The sequence below is a fragment of the Balaenoptera physalus genome, assembly GCF_965194825.1.
Source record: "Balaenoptera physalus genome assembly, chromosome: 1".
Classification (NCBI taxonomy): Eukaryota; Metazoa; Chordata; class Mammalia; order Artiodactyla; family Balaenopteridae; genus Balaenoptera; species Balaenoptera physalus.
Window position 1 is genome coordinate 49,101,487 of NC_138882.1, and position 20,399 is coordinate 49,121,885.

The following is a 20,399-nucleotide window of genomic DNA, read 5'->3' on the forward strand; positions in this document are numbered from 1 at the left end:
GTCAACAAACATCGGTTATTGACCACTCACCCTGGACACTACTGGGGGACACTAAGATAAATAAGCTGCTCAGGGAGGTTAAGACACCAGCAAGGGCAGCAGGCACTCACAGACTAGAAGCTTTAAGAACTGCACATGCTTCCTACTTTTCCATTTTCTATTCTGTGTGCCATCCCCACCTCGGGTGCTGGTGGTGACGAGTACAGTAAAAAGCTCTGGCTCACTTCTGGCAGTTTGGCAACTGGAAATTAACATTTTTAAAAACAAGAACATGACCTTTCCCCTCCCTCATGCCCCCTCCTCAACAATTTAAACTCAAGACCTCACAGAAAGAAATGGAATGAAGACAGCTCACTTTGTTACCAGGTCTAAGCCCACTCTCATAAAACCAATGGTGGAGCATTACATGAAGTTAGAAAGTTGTACTTCACAGGTTTTGGTGGGGAAAGAAATAACCCAATCCCATCAGATTATCTTGGCCTATAATAATTATTATTGCTCTTTTCTAAAAATTTACTATATGCATGTGCCATCACAATTAATCCTTACAATATATAAGGTAGCTGTTATTCTTATTTTGGAGGCAAGGAATCTGAGACTTCAGGGCTAAGTATCTACCCCAACACAAAGCTGGTAAGAAGTAAAGCCCAGATCTGAACCTGCGTTGCCTGAACTGAAGCCCAGCTTTTAACCATCATATCGAAGGATCACACAAAGGATGGAATCCCTTACACTTGCAAGGCGACTTACCTGGTCCACAATGTTACCTGTCTGAAACATACCAAAAGCCCCTGTTTGAGATGAATCTTGCATCTCTCATTTTAAATCACTACAGTGTTAGACACACTCTCACAGGGAAGGGATGTTGACCAAAGAAGCCAAGTTATGTGTGTGTGGTCACAGGCAACATTTCTTTTCCATATTTGTGGTACAAAAAATAACCAGAAGAGCAAACTTCTTCCCTTCCTCTTCCAAAGGCCCTGGAAACATGACTTCTTAGTCTTCAAACAGAAAACCTCAAAGTCTCAAATACTGGGGCTCTTGAAAGAAGAAATAAAGGCTAGACACCATCAGATGGATTCGGGCAATAAAAATAGTATGATCAAGTAATAGCACTGGTAGCAATGAAAACATTATATTCACGTGTGTGTTGTGTATGATGTGTATACACAGCATATATATATACATATATATGTATATATATATACATGTATGTAATTATTGTGTATCTGTTGACAAGCATCCACTTCAAGATTGTGTTCACATACACGTTTTCTCAACTATCATAGCAAGGCTATGAGGAGAGAGGAGGAAGGTGTACTGATTCTCATTTTCCATATTACAAAAACGTGCAATAAATTACTTGACAAACAAAAACAGACAGAATTCGTTTCAGGAATTCTCAATTTTTGACATACCCTGAGCTTCAAAGGGGAGACGCCAAGACTTCACCTTCCTTTCAGCTGCCCTCGGGAAACAGTTTGCACACAGAATTTCAAATCTGTTGGGCGACTCTTAAGTTCCTTTCTTGAACCGCTTTATTGAACAGAATTTCAAATCTGATGGGCGACTCTTAAGGTCCTTTCTTGAACCGATCTATTTATTTTATTTTTTAAAATTAATTTATTTTATTTTATTTATTTTTGACTGTGTTGGGTCTTCGTTGCTGTGCACGGGCTTTCTCTAGTTGCAGGGAGCGGGGAATACTCTTAGGTGCAGTGAGCAGGCTTCTCATTGCGGTGGCTTCTCTTATTGCAGAGTACGGGCTCTAGGCGCGTGGTCTTCAGTAGTTGTGGCTCACGGGCTCAGGAGTTGTGGCTCATGGGCTCTAGAGCGCAGGCTCAGTAGTTGTGGCGCACGGGCTTAGTTGCTCCGCGGCATGTGGTATCTTCCCGGACCAGGGCTCGAACCCGTGTCCGCTGTATTGGCAGGCGGATTCTTAACCACTGCACCAAGGGAAGTCCCGCTTTATTTATAGATGAGGGAAGTTGGGCCCAGAGAGGCTGCGAGAGTTGCCTCAGGTGTGGCAGAGGCCGAATCAGGTCTCCCGACTTTTGTGTCTCCGCCCGCCAGGATCCCTTCTGTGGAATGAGACAAAACACAGCACTTTCACTACCAATGTGAGATCCTAGACTTCTGTTCACATCCCCAAACCCGCCGAGAGAGCCGGGGAGGGGGCTCTTCCAGGCCTACCTCCGGCAGCCCCCTCTCTGCGCCGCCCCCTCCGACGCCTGGCCACGGCTGCGGCGAGCCCAGGGCTTCCCCCGCCCCGCGAGCTCCCTCACAAACTTGACCCGAGGGCCGGGAAAGGGGGCCGGGGGTTCTCTAACAACAAAAGGCAAAAGTGGGTGCCCGTGGGTCAGAATTTCCTCTGGGAGCTTTGGGGCGTGCAGTGTGATCTAGTAAAAGAGAGAACTCTCCCGCAAAATATCCGACCTGAAGGCAGCAGTGGGCTGCGGGGCCGGCCCCAGGCCAGGCAGGCGGGGGCGCCGCAGCGCTGCGCGGCAGCCCGGGCCGGCGGGGTCCTTCCCGGCAGGCACTGGGCCCTCCGCCGCCGCCGCCGCCCCGCCCTTCCTCGCTCCCCTCCCCCACACCCCCTTCCCCCACCGCCCTTTCCCTTTCTTTCTTTCCCGGGCCGGCTCGCCCCCACCCCGGCGGCGCCCGCTCGACGGCTCGCCCAATGGCCGCGGTGCCGGGACGCGCATCAGCTGATCCGCCCGGGCTCTGGGCCTCTGGGAGCCAATCAGGGCTCCGGGGGCGGCCCCGGCTGCCGATAAAGCGTGCGGGGCCGCAGACGGCCTTGCAGAGCCGAGAATGGGAGAAGAGGCGGCTGTATAAGGAGCTCTTCCGGCTTCCTCGCCTTTCCTCTCCGCACCTCGCTCTCACGGCCTGCCCACCCTGCCGCCTGCTCGCCGCCCAGGTAAGCGCCTGGCCGGCCCGGGGGGCTCGGAAGTGTCGCGCGCCGCCCCCGCCGCCTCCCGAGCCGCCGCGCTCTGACCGATCGGCTGAGCTCGGCTCGGCCCCTTCCCACCTCCTGCCTCTACTCTGCGCCCCGGCCTGCGGGCCCTCCCGCTTGCTTCCGCCGCCCGTGCCTCCCGGAGGGTCTGGGTTGGCGATGGCGGGGCGCGCGAGTCGCCAGGGCTTCGAGAAGGGCGGGGAGTTGTTTTGATCTTCCTTCAGCTGCTTGCGGTCCTAAGCGCCGCCCCTGGAGGTCGCTCGGCAGGGCGAGCTGTGGAGCCACTGCCCGGGCCCGGCGCCCCCGGCTCGGCCGTGTGGTGTGCGTGGTGGATGGAGTGGTCCCCTGCTGGAGCCTCGCTCTCTTCCTCCGCGGAGGCGGGCCCTGGGGCGGTCGTCGCGGTTAGCCGCCTGCGCGGCGGCGAGGGGCTGTGAGCGTCTGTGGTGCGGCCCGCTCCCGCCGCGGGCTCCCGGGGGCCTACCCCTGTGACTGAACAATGGGGAGCCCGGGATGCGGCATGGCCTGCGGGCGCGGCGGGTGGAGAGGCCTGGCCGGCCGGACAGGGGCAGCAGCGGCACGCTGTCCCTCCGGCGGATGTCCCCATCCCCCGCTCCTCCTAGCCCTGGCCTTGGAGGGATGGCCCCCCTCGGCTAGGCCCTGAGATCCAGACGGGGGCCCAAGGGGCGGGGCGCCGACTTTCGGGACCTTTCTGTGGGAAAGGGCTGCTCTCAAAGTGGATTATCCCAACCACCCCGGGGGCGGGAAGCGGGGATCCTCCCCTGGCCGCAAATCCGTGAAGAAGACCACGAACGAAGATGACGACCTAGAGTCTCGGTCCTCGGGGTCCCTCTCCAACTGCTTCGATCTCGTCGCCTACTCAGTGAACGCCAGAGAGAAACCGCGAGTCAAGATCGAGACGTTGACCCACCAGCCTTCGCATTCCTGCTCGTCCCGGTCCGATCCCGACCGCTCTCCGACTCCCTCTCCCTCTCCCTCTCCGTCTCCCTCGCCCAGAAAGCTCCGGTGCCTGGACCAGCGAGAGCCGGAGACCCACGAGAGGCGCGAACGCTACTCCAAAAGGAGAAAGGCTAAGGAGGGCATCGATACCGTTGACCTTATGTGGCTGGGGTGAGTGAGGAGCAGGGATGAGGACCCCGGCTCCCACTGCAGCTGCAGAAACAGCTAAAAACTGCAGAATCCCATCCCTCCCAGCACCCACCACGTAATCTTGGCACCTCGGCGGCACCAGTTGATATAGTAGACCGGGCTGTTGGCATGCAACTCGTCACCAAAAAGAGCAGGATCCGAGGCTTAAAGAGAGACAGCGTGGTTTGAAATTGGAGGTGTAACAGGTTGGGGACGAAAGCCAGAGACCGGGTTATAGCTTTTAGTGGGAGCTGAAAGGGTCAGGGATTGCTCCCTCTGGCTTTTAAAGGCAGGATGGGCGTCGGGGGTGGGATTTGACTGACCAAGTCTTCTAGAGGAAGTAGGCAAAGTTAGTGGTTGTCTGCTAACACTGCTTGACAGACAGCTTCTCCTCTTTTGGGGGGGGAGGGGGAGGCTGTTGGAGGGAGAAGCAGTTATGTTTTCAGCTGGGCAAACATGGACGGTTGCCCATAGAAACTCTGCCACTGTACTTCAGAAAGTTACCCAAGTCATTGGAGGAGAACAGTGTGTTCCCTTTCCAGCCACCCTGGGCTGTCGACAGCGGAGGGAGGAGTAGGACGTTTCCTCTTAATGTTGAGGTTTGGTTTTGTGGCTTCAGTGTCTCTTCTTTCAGAGGTTTTGCGGTGGAAGCTCGCAGTTTTTAGCATGCCTCAGCTTTTGAAACCCCAAAGCTTTTTGATTTAGAAGTGGGAATTTCTTAATTACTTGAAAAGTTTTCTGGTGGAAGAATCTGGTCAAACTTAAACCTCCTCTCTGAAGTGAGAACTTTGCCTCAGACTGATGCAAATTATGCCAGCGTGTGTCTTAGGATCCAACTTGGATTGGCTATTTTTACATCTTGGTAATTGTAATAACTGCTGTTCTTTTAGGAAGCCACCAGCCTCTTAAATCTTCTAGCTAGTCCCCTTGTTTCATCCTACCAACTAAATGGGGGGGGGGTGTTTGTTTTTTGGAAGGGTGGAGGAATCTTCAAAAGGCCTTTTTACTGAGATATCCTCTGGGGTGTGAGAAAAAGGGAAGACTTAACCCAGAGATCATAGCAGCCAAGCCTTTCTGTGGCTGGATTTTACTTGGAGACAATGTCTGTTCTGCAGACTTTCTGTTTCAGAACTTCTGTATCTTCATTGTGTTTGGGGGGTTTTTTCCTCCCTCTAGTATCTTAGTGTGAAAAATGAAACAATTCCTCTACCTCTGATAAACTGCAAAAAGTAGAGCTTAGTGCTCACAAGTTTAGATTCTGGCTTGAGGAAGCTTATAAGGAGACTTTTGTCTAGTATAAAAGTTTAATCTCCCTGAAAGCAAGTTAAATAAACGTACTGTACTTTTGAGTGTGTGACTTCCAAAGGGAGGGGCCGCCACTCCCGCTGCTTCTTGATTTAATTGTCCTTATTGCGTCAGAGGATCTGTTTGGAGTTGGTGTTCTTATTTTATTTTGTCTCTCTCCAGAACACCTTCCACCATGGCCACCTCGGCGAGCTCCCACTTGAACAAAGGCATCAAGCAGGTGTACATGTCCCTGCCTCAGGGTGAGAAAGTCCAAGCTATGTATATCTGGATTGACGGTACTGGAGAAGGACTGCGCTGCAAGACCCGGACCCTCGACTGTGAGCCCAAGTGTATAGAAGGTGAGAGGCTGAGCTGGGTGGGAGCAGCATGAGGGTGGGCGGCAGCCTGAGACCAAGCCACTAGATTTGGCCTCTGTTTGTAAAGCTTTTCGAAGGCGGGACTTTTCAGATTTCATTCAACCAACATTAAGCTCCTACACTGCCTCCAAGCCTAATAGCAATGGACCCCTTCATTTAAATGACATCTTGCGTGGAAGCCAGTATATTGCAGGAAAAGAGACTAAGTCTGGGGGGAGAGAGGGGTTGGAAGCTTTGTTGACTTGGGCAGTCCTACTTAATTGGCCCTAATGTACCGCCAGGAGCCCAGTTTGAAAACCACCGCTCTAACCTGATTATGCCATCTACTTTACAAACTCTTTGAATGCTGTTTCAGACTCATGAGTCACTGAGGTTCTACATGCAAAACAAACACCCTAAAGTGGTCTCTAGGACCAGCCCTCATTAGTTTTTAGTTGATGCCACTTCTGGAAATTCTTAAACTGGCTGATTGCTTATCCTACAGGAGCTATTATATGAGTTGTGACAACTTCATTCTTTAGGTCTAGAACAAACCATAGCCACTCTCCTTCTGGAAAGGGACCGTGGTCCATCATCTTTTACCTGCTTTTAGGTTAGGTTACTCTTCTGATAATGTTCACATTTGAGCAAATGAATGAATGACTGTAATATAAAGCATATACTGTGCACCTGCTATGTGGCAGGTATTGGATAGGCCTTGGGAATACAAGATGAGAGTCTGGTCTCTTCCTTCGGAGAACTCATAGTCAACTGGAGTGATGAAGGAACTGGCCTTTAAAACATAGTGTGGATAAGTGACATGGGAGCACCGTTGAATAAGTCATCCGGCTAGTGTCTGTTTCCTCATCTGTTAAAATAAGGACACCACTTGAACTAGGACAGTCCGTCACACAGTGGGGGGAGGAATTAGAGAAAGAAGCAACACAATTGGCTGTCAGAGAATCTTTATTTCTCCTATTTCAATACTTTAAATGAGGACTGACTGACTGACTGACTGGTGATATCCAGTTTGTCTCCTTGGTGTCCAGTAGACTTATTTACGGAGGAAACGTCATTCTTAGGTTGTTCTTGTGACTGTTACTTCTTTTAAGAAAGTGATGCAATGGTCTTACTTGGAACTCAAATAGGAAGGACTCTAGGGCTACCTGCGAACCTCAGGGTTTGCATGTTAATAGTGGCAGTCATGCGTGCCTCACTGGCTTTCTGGACAAGAGAGTATAGATCTTGTGAAGACCTGAAAAGTTCCTGTGCATTTTGACTATAATTTTCCCCTCTCTTTTTACCCCAGAGTTGCCGGAGTGGAATTTTGATGGCTCTAGTACTTTTCAATCCGAAGGCTCCAACAGTGACATGTATCTCGTCCCTGCTGCCATGTTTCGGGACCCTTTCCGCAAGGACCCCAACAAGCTGGTGTTCTGTGAAGTCTTCAAGTACAACCGAAAGCCTGCAGGTGTGTATAGGATAGGTATGGATACCCCACCCCAATCCATGAATTGTAAAGGCGGGCGGGAGAGGATATTCCAAAATCGGTATTGGAAAGACGAGCTTATCTCAGAACTGTCTTAGAAGTCTGAAGGATTGGACATGGACCTCTCCGTCCTGAACTTCCTTGTTCAGAGAGGTTGTATGGTCCATCCTCCCATTGTTGGTTCCATAAAACGACATTGGATTCTTCTAAATCTGTTTGCCGGGGGAGTTCTCCTGCCTGTATATTTTAAGAACACGGATTCTGAAGTTAGAATGTTGGGTTTGAGTTCTAGATCTGTCACTTACTTGGTATGAACTTCGACAAGTCATTTTTCCCCTATACTTTTCACTTCCCCGATTTTAAAATGGGGAAAATAATGAAATCCGTCTCATAAAGTTGTTTAGAGGATTAATTGAGTTAGTATGTGCAAATGATAGAGAAGAATTTTATGTTAAATATTGGTTGCCTTTTCATTCCGGAGAGCTTGTCTTCTTTCTCTGTCCACTGACTAAAATAAGAGCATCTTGGTTCACTGATAACATAACGTTTGCCTTGAGGTTTGCTGTAACTGCACCTTTGGTTTTTGTCTGGCATACCCATTGCTCCCAATTCTCCACCATTCACCTTTTTAAGCTCAGCTGGAGTCTCACTTCCATGAAGTCTCTTGCCACACTCAGCCAGTGAGACTTTTTGGCAAGTCACTTAGTGACTCTGGACCTTACTTGTGTTTGTTTTGAGAGGCATTATCAAATTGTGGTAAAGGGCCTGAGCTCTGAAGTCGACAAGCAGGGTTTCCTGACTTTGCTGCTTGTGCTGTACCCTGGGCAGGCTACCTACCATCTCTGAGCCTCATTTTCTCATTTGTAAAAGCGGAGACTCGTAATACCCACCTCAGGGCTGTTAGGAAGACGAAGTTGGGGTTTTTCTTTGATGTAACGTAGAGGTCTTAAAATGGTTCTTGGGACATAGTGAAACAGCCATAATGAGTCTATAAAGTTCTGTTCTGGGTTAGAAATTGTTCCCAGTTGAGCTTGTCGCATTTTATTTTATTTTTATTTTTTTGTACTAACCAGTACTATAGAACTTAGCACTTTATCTGCTCACCTGGAATGTAAGGCTCTTAATAGGCAAATGATTCTCTCAATAAAAATTGTAGATTTGGCTCTAAATGCTTGAGAAACTAGGAATAAATCTGACAGCTAGAAGCAGTTCTTTTGTGAATAGAGGGTTTAAGTGCCTGACATTTGGTATTTGGGAAGGAGCCAGCTTGCAGATAAGGTGAAAACTTGCTCTGTCCTGGATCCACTCCCATGTGACTTTGTTGTAACCCAGTTTAGTTATAAATAAAGCCTTTTGAGAGTCTCCCTGCAGATATATAATCATAGCTTCTCTTATCGTCCCCTTTTACACCGACCGGGGCACAGAAAGGTTAACACTGGGTCAATGCAGCTTATAATCAACATCTCAAGTACCTGGAGCCCAGGGACTATTTCCCGTCAATGCAGGGATTCGGTACATTTGTCCATATGTCTCTAATAGTGTGTTGACTCTTTCTTTTTCCTAGAGACCAATTTAAGGCACACTTGTAAACGGATAATGGACATGGTGAGCAACCAGCGCCCCTGGTTTGGAATGGAGCAGGAATATACTCTCATGGGCACAGATGGGCATCCCTTTGGTTGGCCTTCCAACGGCTTCCCTGGGCCCCAAGGTAAGTCCCCTTGTTGAGGGGTGAATCTTGCTCCTCCCCAAGTGCTTAATTAGCAAGGAAAGTCTCTCTCTCTCCAGAGATGGGAGTGAATCCTTGTGGATCAAAAAGCTAGGGGAGTATCCCTGAGATTGGCTGAAATAATACGGTAAAGAGAGAGAGCCCTCGTGCTATACCCAAATCCAGACGTGGATGTTGAGACATTAACATTGCGGGAAAACCTTTGGCCCTACTGAGAATGTGGCCAGGAGGGCCCCCTGCACTCCACTCCTGCACCTCCAGGTGAAGGCAGGGATGGTGATTCCAGAGAGAGCAAGTGTTGAGAGCTTTCTGACTTCTGACTTTGGACCGTGCATCTCACATAGATAGGAATGTTCTTGATGTCCTGCCTCTTGACCTTCCATCTTGACGCCTCTGCAGGTCCCTACTACTGTGGTGTGGGAGCAGACAAAGCCTATGGCAGGGACATCGTGGAGGCGCACTACCGGGCCTGCTTGTATGCCGGCATCAAGATTGGGGGCACCAATGCCGAGGTCATGCCTGCCCAGGTAAATGGCTCTAGTCCATCACCTTCCCCGCCTAGAGGCGAGTGGGGACTTTTGCTAGCAAGGGCTGCTCTGGGGCCCCGCTCCTTAACCCGAAGTCCTCAAGGTGGCTTGGAGTTAGAGGTGAGAAGGGTGCACACGTCAGAGCTTCTGGGTTGGGGTGAGCAGTGGGTTTTGCTTTAAAGGCCAGTCTTCTCGTTCTCTCTAGTGGGAATTCCAGATAGGGCCCTGTGAAGGAATCGACATGGGAGATCATCTCTGGGTGGCCCGCTTCATCTTGCATCGTGTGTGTGAAGACTTCGGAGTGATTGCCACCTTTGATCCTAAGCCCATTCCTGGGAACTGGAACGGTGCCGGCTGCCACACCAACTTCAGCACCAAGGCCATGCGAGAGGAGAATGGTCTGAAGTGAGTGCCGCCTCCTGCTGGGGCTGCTTCACTCTCTTGGCAAGAATACTTGCCAAGGGTTTGATGTATTGGGGATGAGTAAGCCGCCTTCTCAGTTCGTACCTTAGCCCTTGGCTTCAAAAACTGTCTTCTGATCCTGTCATTTTGTTTCTATTTGAAAAGTACCCAAAAAATACTCTAGGAGTAGGATTCAAGGATGGTGATAGGGGAAAGTTGACACAGATGAATGCATTTGAAAGTCTTTAGTAAGAACTAAATTAGTTAACAGTACAGGCTTATGAATGAATTTAATGCCTGCGGGTGGGAGAAAGAAAGTCCTTGATTGGGGTCTTTTCATTCAACAAATGCCATCTACTGCATGTCTAGCACTCTTCTGAGCACTGAGAGACACAGGTTACAAGGCAAAGTGCTGCCCTTGTGGAGAATTTGTTCTCCTGGGGCCGTGTTTTGGTGAATTAGACCCTGGAAAACAGTCTTTGGTAGATGTCACTCCATTCTTGGATCCACACCTGCTCCTCTGCCCTTGAAGGGCGGGTTTCCTGGTGGCAGGTTGGACCCTCATCTTAACTGTCTCCTCCAGGTACATCGAGGAGGCCATCGAGAAACTAAGTAAGCGACACCAGTACCACATCCGAGCCTACGATCCCAAGGGGGGCCTGGACAACGCCCGGCGCCTAACTGGATTCCACGAAACCTCCAACATCAACGACTTCTCTGCCGGTGTGGCCAACCGTGGCGCTAGCATCCGCATTCCCCGGACTGTCGGCCAGGAGAAGAAGGGTTACTTTGAAGACCGTCGCCCCTCTGCCAACTGTGACCCCTTTGCGGTGACAGAAGCCCTCATCCGCACGTGTCTTCTCAACGAAACTGGCGACGAGCCCTTCCAGTACAAAAACTAAGTGGACTAGACTTGCAGCCGTCAAAACCCCTCCTAATCCTACATCCTGCTCCCACTCTTGCCCCTCTCACCTGTCATAATAGCTGTTAACTCAAAGGGTGGGATATCATGGTCTTTTTTTTATTCCTCACTCTTGCTTTCTTTGGCCAGGATAGAGGGGTCAAGTTCTTAATCTCTTCATACCCACCTACCCCCCCCATTTTTTTTCCCTATCACTGAAGCTTTCTAGTGCGTTAGTCAGGGCGGGGTTAGGGAAACATAACCACTGCTTCCATTTAATCAGGTGTGTTTGTCCAATAAGCATAGCTATCCAGACAGAGAGCATAGTATTTGTGAAGGGAGGGGGAGGACTTTCTCTGCGTGGTAGCTGAGTGGGGTCCAGGGGGCTTGATTCTGTGGTAACGTTAGGATTTCCCTTTCTTGGTGAGAAATTCCATTACTTATAAAGGATATAACCAACTTTCTATTAAAAGTGAGAATTAGGGGAGAAGGAAGGGTGGGAAATCGGGTAGGAAAATGCCCTAGATCTCCTGGTGTGGTGCTTCCCTTGCCTGGGGCTAAATGCCCTGACAAGCTCAGCATAAATGGATGGATAGCCCTACCTTAAAAGAAAGAGTTCCGTGTTGTTTGCTCCTCCATTTATAACACAAAGCAGAGTAGTATTTTTATATTTAAATGTAAAAACAAAAAAATTATATATACGGGTGTGCAGATAAATGTGTGTTTTCTCCTTAGGGAGTACAAACCCTTCTGGTCACAGGGAGCCAAATTTGAGTTGAGTAGTCTGGTTAAGAATAAGGGTCTCCTTTTGCGGGGGGTGGTGGGGTGGTGGGGGGGTGCTTGACAAGTTGGCTGCTGGGCTCTTATCCCCTCACTACCGCTTCAGGGCTTCTCTGCCCTGCTCACCCTTCTGGGGAGGCTGACACAGGTTGGCTGTGGCAGCCCTCGGAAGCAGCAGCAATCACCTGAGCCCTGGGGCTTCGGTTCAAAAGACACACACGGTTCAAAAGACACACACGTACTTGTACACACAGGGGTTTGGAAATATGAGTTGGCTGGTCAACTTGAGCATGTTACTGACAAGGGGCTTTGGGGGTTATTTTCTGGTGGGACTAGCATGTCACTAAAGCAGGCCTTTTGATATATTAAAAAAAAAAATTTTTTTTAAAGCAAAACAGAAGTTTAGATTTTAATCATATTTGTAGGGTTTCTAAGTCTTTGTTTTGCAGAATTGCTTGTTTGCTTCAGCTGTCTCCTTCCCATGTCTGCTGTTGGAGGAGATGAGGACAGGTCTGGAGTCAAAACACTTGTAATTTTGTGTCCTGGTGTCTATTCTCTGAGTGTGAAATATTCCCTTCCTTTGTTAAGATTCCTGAAGAGTTTTTTTTTTTTTTCTTTTATAATAAAAACAAACCCCACCTTTGTCCCTACGTTTCCCCTAGTGTTTCTGGCTGTTTTTGTGTTGGCTGCAGCAGGCGGGCTATGGTTTTTTCTTCCCATGACAACTTCTAATTGCCATGTACATACAGTATGTTCAGAGTTAGATAACTACTCATTGTAAACAAACTGTGTTAACCGCCCAGAGCAGCTCTTATAAATCAACCTAACATTTATAAGATCTCTTCTGACTTGATTCCTTGTGATTCTTTTAAATCCCTATGTGCCACTTCATTCCCTTTTACTACCAAAAAAGGGGAGTTTTTTAAAAGAGGCAAAGTAAGTTCACGTTTACCTGTTCTTGGAATTAAAAAAACATCTTTCCTGAGTCTCTGTTGCCAACCAAATCTTTCCTGTGCTTTGGGAATTTGGATATCTGGGTTAAGGCATATCCCAGCCTTAGAATTTTGCAGTAGGGTACAAACACCAACTGTCTCCTCGCATGTGCTCCAGAGCTTGGCTTTGACCTATCATGCTATCACATTGTTTTGAATACCCCTCTGGCTTAATGTTATAGCAGCCTAAAGCGTTTAGTGTGCTTTCAACTGGTCTCACTATCCCTACTGGTCTCCATTTCATCCTGTGCCCAGCTGCCAGTGATTCATCTAAATAGCAAATATTGACCACGTTGCTACGCTGGTTAAAGCCTTCCGAGGCTGGCTGTGCTGAGGGCAAGGCAGCCCCAGACATGCCTTGGATACGCGTTCCTTGCACTAGACCAGTGAGCTGCTTGTGATACCCCCGAAAGCACTATGTTGACACCTCGGTGCCTTTGCTCCCTGTCCCTTTACCTGGAAATTCTTCCACCCCGTCCTGGCTTCTTCCTATCTTAGTTCATTTCCACATCAGGCTGGGTAGGAGCTCCCTCCTGCTCTGCAGTGCTGTGCACGTACCTCTAGCAAAAACACTTATTCATCCTTCGACCTTGTAAGGTACCAGGTACTGTGGGCAATCGTAATTACCTTTTTAAAAAGTAGTGTCCTCTATCAGTTTGGAGGTAGCTGGTGCCTGTTACAGCGAATTTATAGAGAGAGATGAGTTTTCTTTGGGCAAGTGCTTATTGCTCTAGTCTTGGGTAATCCTAGATATTTGCTTTTTTTTTTTTTCTAAGCTATGTCCCATTTTCAAAGTAGGATGATCTTATCTATTGGTTTGCTGGGAGTGGTCCCAGTTTGCACCATGTTTTGGCATGATTATTAAGAGTGCCCTCTTGCTCTCAGCGTTTTCCAGGTTTTGCTGATAAATTATTTATTTCAACGGAAGCTCTATTTCCCTCTCTCCAGCCGAAGTTGGCTTCCCTTCCCTGGGTCACCCACACAGTTCTTGGTGAGGGGTACTCTGCACAGCGCAAGCACTACATTAAGGAAATAACCTGAGCACTCTGCTTGTGTGCTCATTGTTAGCAATTCTCTGACAGATTACGTAGAAAGGAATTCTCAATGTGATCAGGATTTAGGTGGAAACAACTAGTATATTTCCTTCTCCACCCTCTTACATAGAGTTAGCTTTGACCTACAGGTCACAGTGCAATCCCCTTGTATTTCTAAGGTGGTTTTTATAGCTCATTTAGCAGACACTAGGCTACGTGATAACTTTATCAGTGATAGATTAAACAGAATGACGGCCAAGCCTTCAGCCTTAAAGAGACAGGCCAGTATTCACAAAAGGAGTTTCTCCATTTTAAACACGAGTTCCCTTAATTCCATCCTGCCAGTTATTGGATAAGAGCTAAATGACAACACAAGCTAGTAGAAGAACGTCAAGGAGCTGATAAAGGATTCCAAGGAGTTCCTTGGATGGTTACTACTGGGATCATTTAAGAAGCCAGATCTGCGCTGCTGGGTAGAATGTTACCCTAGTGGATAAAAGAACTTCCTAAACAAATACTCACCAAAGGCTGCACTTAGTTAATTCCAGCTACTCCTTGGCCCTTACACCAATAAAAGTACAAAGTTTGAAAAGTAACTTGCTATTGCAAAGAAAGCCCTTCACTCACTAGACTTTTTGATTGTAAACTTCATGAAAGCAGGGATCCTGTTTTTCTTTCTCAGGGCTGTATCCCGACCTGTCATGGTGCCTGCAGGACTTGTTTCATGAATTATTTTTAAGTACGAGTTTTGCAAGCTTTAAGCCCACAACTCTATTGGGTGGTGTTAAACCCATGAGGTCTTGGTGGTTTGACTGTGTTTTAACTCTGGTCATGGCACTAAGGTGAAGTTCTGTTTTACTGAATTTTTAATGACTGCTGGCGTGGTTGGGTCTGGCTGGAGTCAGGCTGCCAAGAGCCTCGTGTTGCTTTATGAGTAGTGGCAAGTTACCATGTCATTGCAAAGGCTTCAGGTAGATTGGTACTGTAAACAGTTTGACTTGATTAGAGCCCTATCATTTTATAGGCTTTAGCTCAATCACCAGCTACTCATTAAAAAAAAAAGTCAACTTGATTTTATAATATGCAGATATATGCACATATATAAAATACAGACACATACCATGTTGGGACATATGCATATATGTACACATTAGAACACAATCCAGGTACCCTACACGAACCTTCTGCAAAAGCTATAGCACCTTATAAAGGAGACAAGAACTTAAGAATATCTCTTCCAGAAGCAGTACATATTCAAGCAGATTCATTGGTCTGAAAAGCTGTCACTAGGAGTGGGGAGGCAGGACATAGATGCTATAATCATTCTCAAAGCATGGTTCTACCGCCAACCCTTTCTAATTCTACCCTCTCCTGGGCGTAATGGACAAGAAGTTTTGGGGCACTGTCAACTAATTGTTTATCTATGATTCACTGCCTGGAGCCCCTCTGATATAAAGGGGGTGGTGTCCTAGTCCCATGTTACAGAGGAAGTGTCTATGCAGTTCCTGTTGTCATTTGATGACTTGCTTTTGCAGGGCCTTGGACCTCAGCAAGTTGTCCTCTTTCTCATGGATTTCAGATGAAGTTACTTGCATTGTCTTGAGGTTGTGACTGTCCCAGCTTCCTCTACTCCTCCACCTTATGGCATAGTCAGCAGATCTATAGGCTTAACTCCAGTGGGTGCACACTCATCAAATCTAAACTCTGCATGACAGCCTTTCTGCACCTGCCTTTCAGTAAAGATTCAGAATAACTCCTCCTTTGTGACTATTATTCTGCTCTACTGACGTTAAATGGGAGACGCATTCAAGATACCTCCAAAATTTAATAGATATAATGCAGACCAAATAGGCACTACTTTTTGGTGTTTTGGTGCAAACATAGGAATGAGGGTGTCAAGTGAATAGAAATTCTTCCTCTTCTTCATGCCCCTCCCTCTGACAGCTAAAAGAGTGTCATTGGCATCATGAAACAGTATGAGACTTCTGGGCATATTGCTATGTATACTAGCTTATCCTCAAATGATTTTTTGAGCTGTTTTGATAACTACTCAAATAATGCTATATAATGAAGTACAGTATCATACTGGTAGAAGGGAGGAAAGAGGATTGGGGGAGGGCAGGAGAAGTAACTTGTCCGGTCTCTGGCAAGGAATTTGTGATATATTAAGAGAGACGGTATAGTAGGAGAATCCACTTCCCCAGGGCTTTCTTTACAAGAGAGGATCATGAAATGAATGTACTGGGTTTCTCCTCCCCAAATAACCTACCTCCAGACTCATTCCTAGGTGGGCTTAGGAACCAGAAACTGACACCCTATTAACATCTTTACATAAATACATTATGGCCTAACCTACTTAAGGCACTGTAGCCATGTAAGCCTTTGATAAATGTTTGTCGAATTAACTGGAAAGGTCATTATCAGTGTCAGTGGCTAAAAGAAGTGAATAGAGGGTGGAGGATGGGGGTGGGAGGGCAGTTTATCACAAGCATGAATCTTAGATGTTAATGATTTGTGTATGAGCTTCCTTACTCCTGCCATTCATCCCAAATTACCTGGTCCAGAAATAGTCTCCTCTCCCTGGTCCCAAATGCAGGGCCTTCAAGGATGATCAGCCCAACTGCTCTATCCTGGAAACAGCTGAGTCTTGCAGGTTCCTCTCTTCCCTAAGGAGGGGACAGTTGGGAACACATTGATACCTAGATTATCTGGCATTAAATGATTCATTTGTACAGAAATTGACACCATCCTAATAGAATCAGCCTGAGATAAGCTATGGACATCCCTGAAATTCCTTCTGGATTTAGAATTCCGTGCAGTGAACCATGTTCTACCGTGAAATGAAGCAGTTAAGGGTTAAATTTGCTTTCTTGGAGGATGACTGCTCTCAACTTAGTTATTTATTTGTGATCAAGGTTCACAGCTAAATTCAGAAAGTCAGGGATGTTGGAGAAGTCTGAAAGAAATGAACAAGTCACACCTTGACACAGTGTTTCTTTGGGGGGAAAAATATGAGGCAACATTTTAGTATGAGTAATAATAGGAATATTTAACCTATTTAAAACTCATTTCTTCTAGGTTAGAGAGAACAGTTTCTCTCTGTTTGAAGACTCCTGCTTCATGTACAGGAATCTTAAAGCTGGATGACAATCTTTCCCAGGGAAATTAACCCAGTACTCTCCATCCCTGAGGGATATATACAATTTGAAAGCATTGAAGTGTGTTACCCATCATTGCATAACAAATTACTCCAAAAATATAGCAGCTGAAAACAGCAAATATTTATTATCTGATACGGTTTCTTGGGGTCAGGAATCTGGGAGTGACGTAGCTGGGTGGTTCTGCCTCAGAGTTTCTTTGGAGGTTGAGTCAAACTGTCGGAGCTGCAGTTTATGAAGATGTGACTGCACTACAGGATCTGTTCCCAAGCTCAGTCACGTGACTGGTCAGGAGACTACAGTTCCTTGCCACACAGGCCTCTCCACAGTGCCACTCATGACGCATCTTTCTTCAGAGTGAGTGAAGCAAGAAAGAAAATGAAAGCGAGAGAGAGAGATAACCCAATCTTAGAAGTGATATCCCATCACTTTTGCCATGCTCTATATGCTGGAACTGAGTCACAAAATTCAGTCCACGCTTAGAGGAAGGAAAAGCTCCACCTCTTGAGCTTGGGCCAATCTTTAAATGTATCGCAATGGGCAGCTTTGGCCCTGAGACAATAGTAAAGATTGAAGTATTATCCTGGGAGAAAGTCTTTTGTTTACAGTTTCTGGTTTCATTTCTTTGATTCCTGTTTTTAATGATTCTCTCTTGTCTGTCAGAGAGTGGAATTAAGGATTTCCAGTTCAATGCCTGCACTTAATTAGGAGTGAGGAATAATTTGGATATTTCTTTCCCTTTCTCCATCCCAAACAGCAGGAAGGTCCTCTGGGAGCCATACAGGGAACACTGAGCAGGCAAGAAAATAGAGACAATGTTTCCAGGGACCAAAAATGCCCCCAAGTGTGTGTGAATATAAAGTAAATTCCCAGACTGGACTCCTATAGGCCTTCCAAAGCCAGGTGCAACCTCTCCATTCATATTAGCTCCACTACAAGCCCAAACCTGCATGCTCCTCTGTGAGATATCTCCTTCCTGTCAAAGATGCCCTTGATGGTCATTGTAATCCACATTTCACCTGGATTAAAATGTTTGGAGAAGATATATACACAGTGTGATGGATTCCCCTTTAGCCTAGGCTAAACTTTCTCTAATCCTAAAAAATGACGTTATGGGTGAGCCCTTTTCCTGATCTATACTTAGGAAAAAAAGGCGAGTCCTCAGCAGAACGAATACAAACCCAGAAACCCCAAAAAAACTATGTTCTTACCACAGCATTCCCAGGAGAAACCCCTGGGGGGGGGGGGTTGCATTAATATTTCTGCCTGAATAATCAAGATCTGGGAGCCAGGGACATCTCCCAGGGGACGAGGTTAACCTAAGTCACTTCTGGGAGCTTGAAACTATTGATATGGACCTGCCCTTTGTCTTCACATCAATGGAGAAACCAAGAAATACGTCTAGTGGCTACTAAACTAGTGTGTATAGTGCAAAGTTTTCAGCAGAGATGCCAACTTAGAATTCCAGAGGTGGTGACAGAGTATGGAAAGAATGGAAGGTTTCTGTCCTAGTTCTCACGTTTATTTAATCATTGAGTCTGTCTTTGCCACCGCTCACTCCGGCCCCACCTTCCCTTGTCTCTGACCTGTTCTTCCTCTGCCTTTTAACAGGCTGGAAAGCTCCAAGACCTGATTGAGTTCATCTCAAGAGAGACTCAGATGTCTGGTGCCCTCAGAACATGCAAGCCCTTTTCTGCTGATCCTCCTTGCGAAGAATCCAAGAAAACCCAGAAGCACCGAGCACCAGGTGTTTTTTTTTTTCATCTGGGTTTCACCCAGCCTGGCATGGCAGGCGGCAGGGTTATTTTGCTTTCATAAGCCATATTATGTAACTAAAATTTTGAATAGTGACACTGAGCCAACTGAGATGTCACACAGAAGGGGAGAGGAAGAGTAATAAAATAAGCGGAGGGGGCTTCCCTGGTGGCGCAGTGGTTGAGAATCCGCCTGCCAATGCAGGGGACACGGGTTCGAGCCCTGGTCTGGGAAGATCCCACATGCCGCGGAGCAACTGGGCCCGTGAGCCACAATTACTGAGCCTGAGCGTCTGGAGCCTGTGTTCCGCAACACGAGAGGCCGCGATAGTGAGAGGCCCGCGCACCGCGATGAAGAGCGGCCCCCGCTTGCCGCAACTGGAGAAAGCCCTCGCACAGAAGCGAAGACCCAACACAGCCATAGATGAATAAATAAATAAATAAATAAATTTAAAAGATTCCAAAAAAAAAAAAAAAAGAAGTGGAGAGAGAATACGGAAAGAGAGCAAGAATGGAGGAGCAGAAAAGAGAGAAAAACTGGAAGGGAGAGTGGGGATAAGGACACTATTTATTTCTCCTGTCTGTTCATATGTTCTTGGTCTCCAGTGACAGGATATGCTACCTGAAAAGTTCTCCGCCCCTCATTTGAGCTGGGCTGGAGGCCTCCTTCACGTCACAATCTGTGGAAAAGCTCGCTGAGCGCCAGCTGTCTGCAGGCATCACCCCGGGGCCCACTGGTGTCCTGTTAGAGGCTGCAGCTGCCTGGCATGGTGTAGCACAGAGTGTTCTAGGTGGACGACAAACAGGCATGACACTGTCTCCATTCATGCAGCCTCCAAGACAATTCCATGCTGACTGCGTGAGTCAGGGGCTGGTGAGTGGGAAAGCCCCAGAGGGTCCTGGAGACCTGAGGCCTTTTTCTTCTGCCGTATTTCAGAAGATTAGAGCCTACTCTCACCTGCTTCCAGGAGCTTGGGTAGACATCAGGAGCAGGTGCCAAAGAAGGCTAAAGGGTTTTGAATTTGTACCCACAAAATGTCACTTTGTTTCATTTACTCCAGATTAGATCTGAAGCCAAGGGAATTCCCTGGTGGTTCAGTGGTTAGGACTCCAAGTTTCCAATGCGGGGGGCCTGGGTTCGATCCCTGGTTAGGGAACTAAGATCCCGCAAGCCATGGTACGGCATGACCAAAAAAAAAAAAAGAAAAAAATCTGGAGCCAAAAGTAGTGATGCTGAGGTAGGGATGGCCCACATCTATGTCCCAGGCATCCAAAGAATCCTCTTTTCTTGTCAATGCATGCTCATTGGAAGTTTCACTGACCTTTGGCATGCAAAGATGTTGGTGCAGGAATTTGAATCCTAGAATCAGAAGTGGAAGTCAGCCTAGGACAGTCACCCTAAACTTTATTTTGGGTTATTCCTTTCTTGGACACTCTGGTTAAAACATACAAATAGAAGCAGTTATGGATAGATACAGATTCCCCCCTAAAATAAGCTTTATTTATAATTTCAATGTGTTCAGAGTCTGCCTGAAGCCTACCCAGGGATTCAGGTTAAAAACTCCTGCCCAACAGCTGATTTTGTGCAGCCTTCCAGGTTCAGAAACTGTTTTTACAGCATTCATTATAGGCTGTCATGCACTTTAGGCTCAAACTCTCTAGGGCAGGGAGATCACTATATCATAAGGAAGCCCTTTCCATTTATGCAATGCTTTATGCTTTTCTTTATGATGAGGTAAAGGTTGCTTCTCTGTAGTTGTTGTTTGTTTTCTCCTTTCTTTTTTCTTTTCATCTTTATCCTCATTCTGCCTTCTGAAATTACACAGACCCAGGAGGCTAATCTTTCTCAGATGAAAATTCTTGAGAGAGTTGAAGACAGGACTCATGT

General features: G+C 47.2%; 1 protein-coding gene and 1 long non-coding RNA gene across 5 annotated transcripts; both read left to right on the plus strand.

Moving 5' to 3' along the window:
• The first annotated feature begins 2,771 nt into the window (after positions 1–2,771).
• On the plus strand, positions 2,772–12,223 carry GLUL (glutamate-ammonia ligase). Of its 4 annotated transcripts, none has more exons than XM_082473325.1 (8): positions 2,798–2,920; positions 3,971–4,084; positions 5,570–5,748; positions 7,055–7,231; positions 8,799–8,945; positions 9,363–9,490; positions 9,696–9,895; positions 10,476–12,223. In XM_082473325.1, the coding sequence occupies exons 2-8, from the start codon at positions 4,074–4,076 to the stop codon at positions 10,792–10,794; spliced, it is 1,161 nt and encodes a 386-aa protein (XP_082329451.1). In that variant the 5' UTR covers positions 2,798–2,920; positions 3,971–4,073; the 3' UTR covers positions 10,795–12,223. The 4 variants fall into 4 exon arrangements, with proteins under 4 accessions (XP_082329449.1, XP_082329450.1, XP_082329451.1 ...); XM_082473322.1 differs by having other exon boundaries at positions 2,805–2,920; positions 7,055–7,216; XM_082473323.1 differs by lacking the exon at positions 3,971–4,084 and having other exon boundaries at positions 2,772–2,920.
• A 1,898-nt stretch (positions 12,224–14,121) lies between these two features.
• On the plus strand, positions 14,122–18,960 carry LOC309666512. Its single transcript, XR_014267129.1, has 2 exons — positions 14,122–17,601; positions 18,369–18,960. It is a non-coding gene; the product is annotated as an uncharacterized lncRNA (long non-coding RNA).
• The last annotated feature ends 1,439 nt before the right edge of the window (positions 18,961–20,399 follow it).

What these genes read in the sequence shown, in the direction of transcription:
- GLUL (XM_082473325.1), top strand. An exon ending in TGAGCCCAAGTGTATAGAAG is followed by an intron (nt 5,749 to 7,054) that starts GTGAGAGGCTGA and finishes TTTTTACCCCAG; the next exon opens with AGTTGCCGGAGTGGAATTTT. An exon ending in CCGAGGTCATGCCTGCCCAG is followed by an intron (nt 9,491 to 9,695) that starts GTAAATGGCTCT and finishes CGTTCTCTCTAG; the next exon opens with TGGGAATTCCAGATAGGGCC.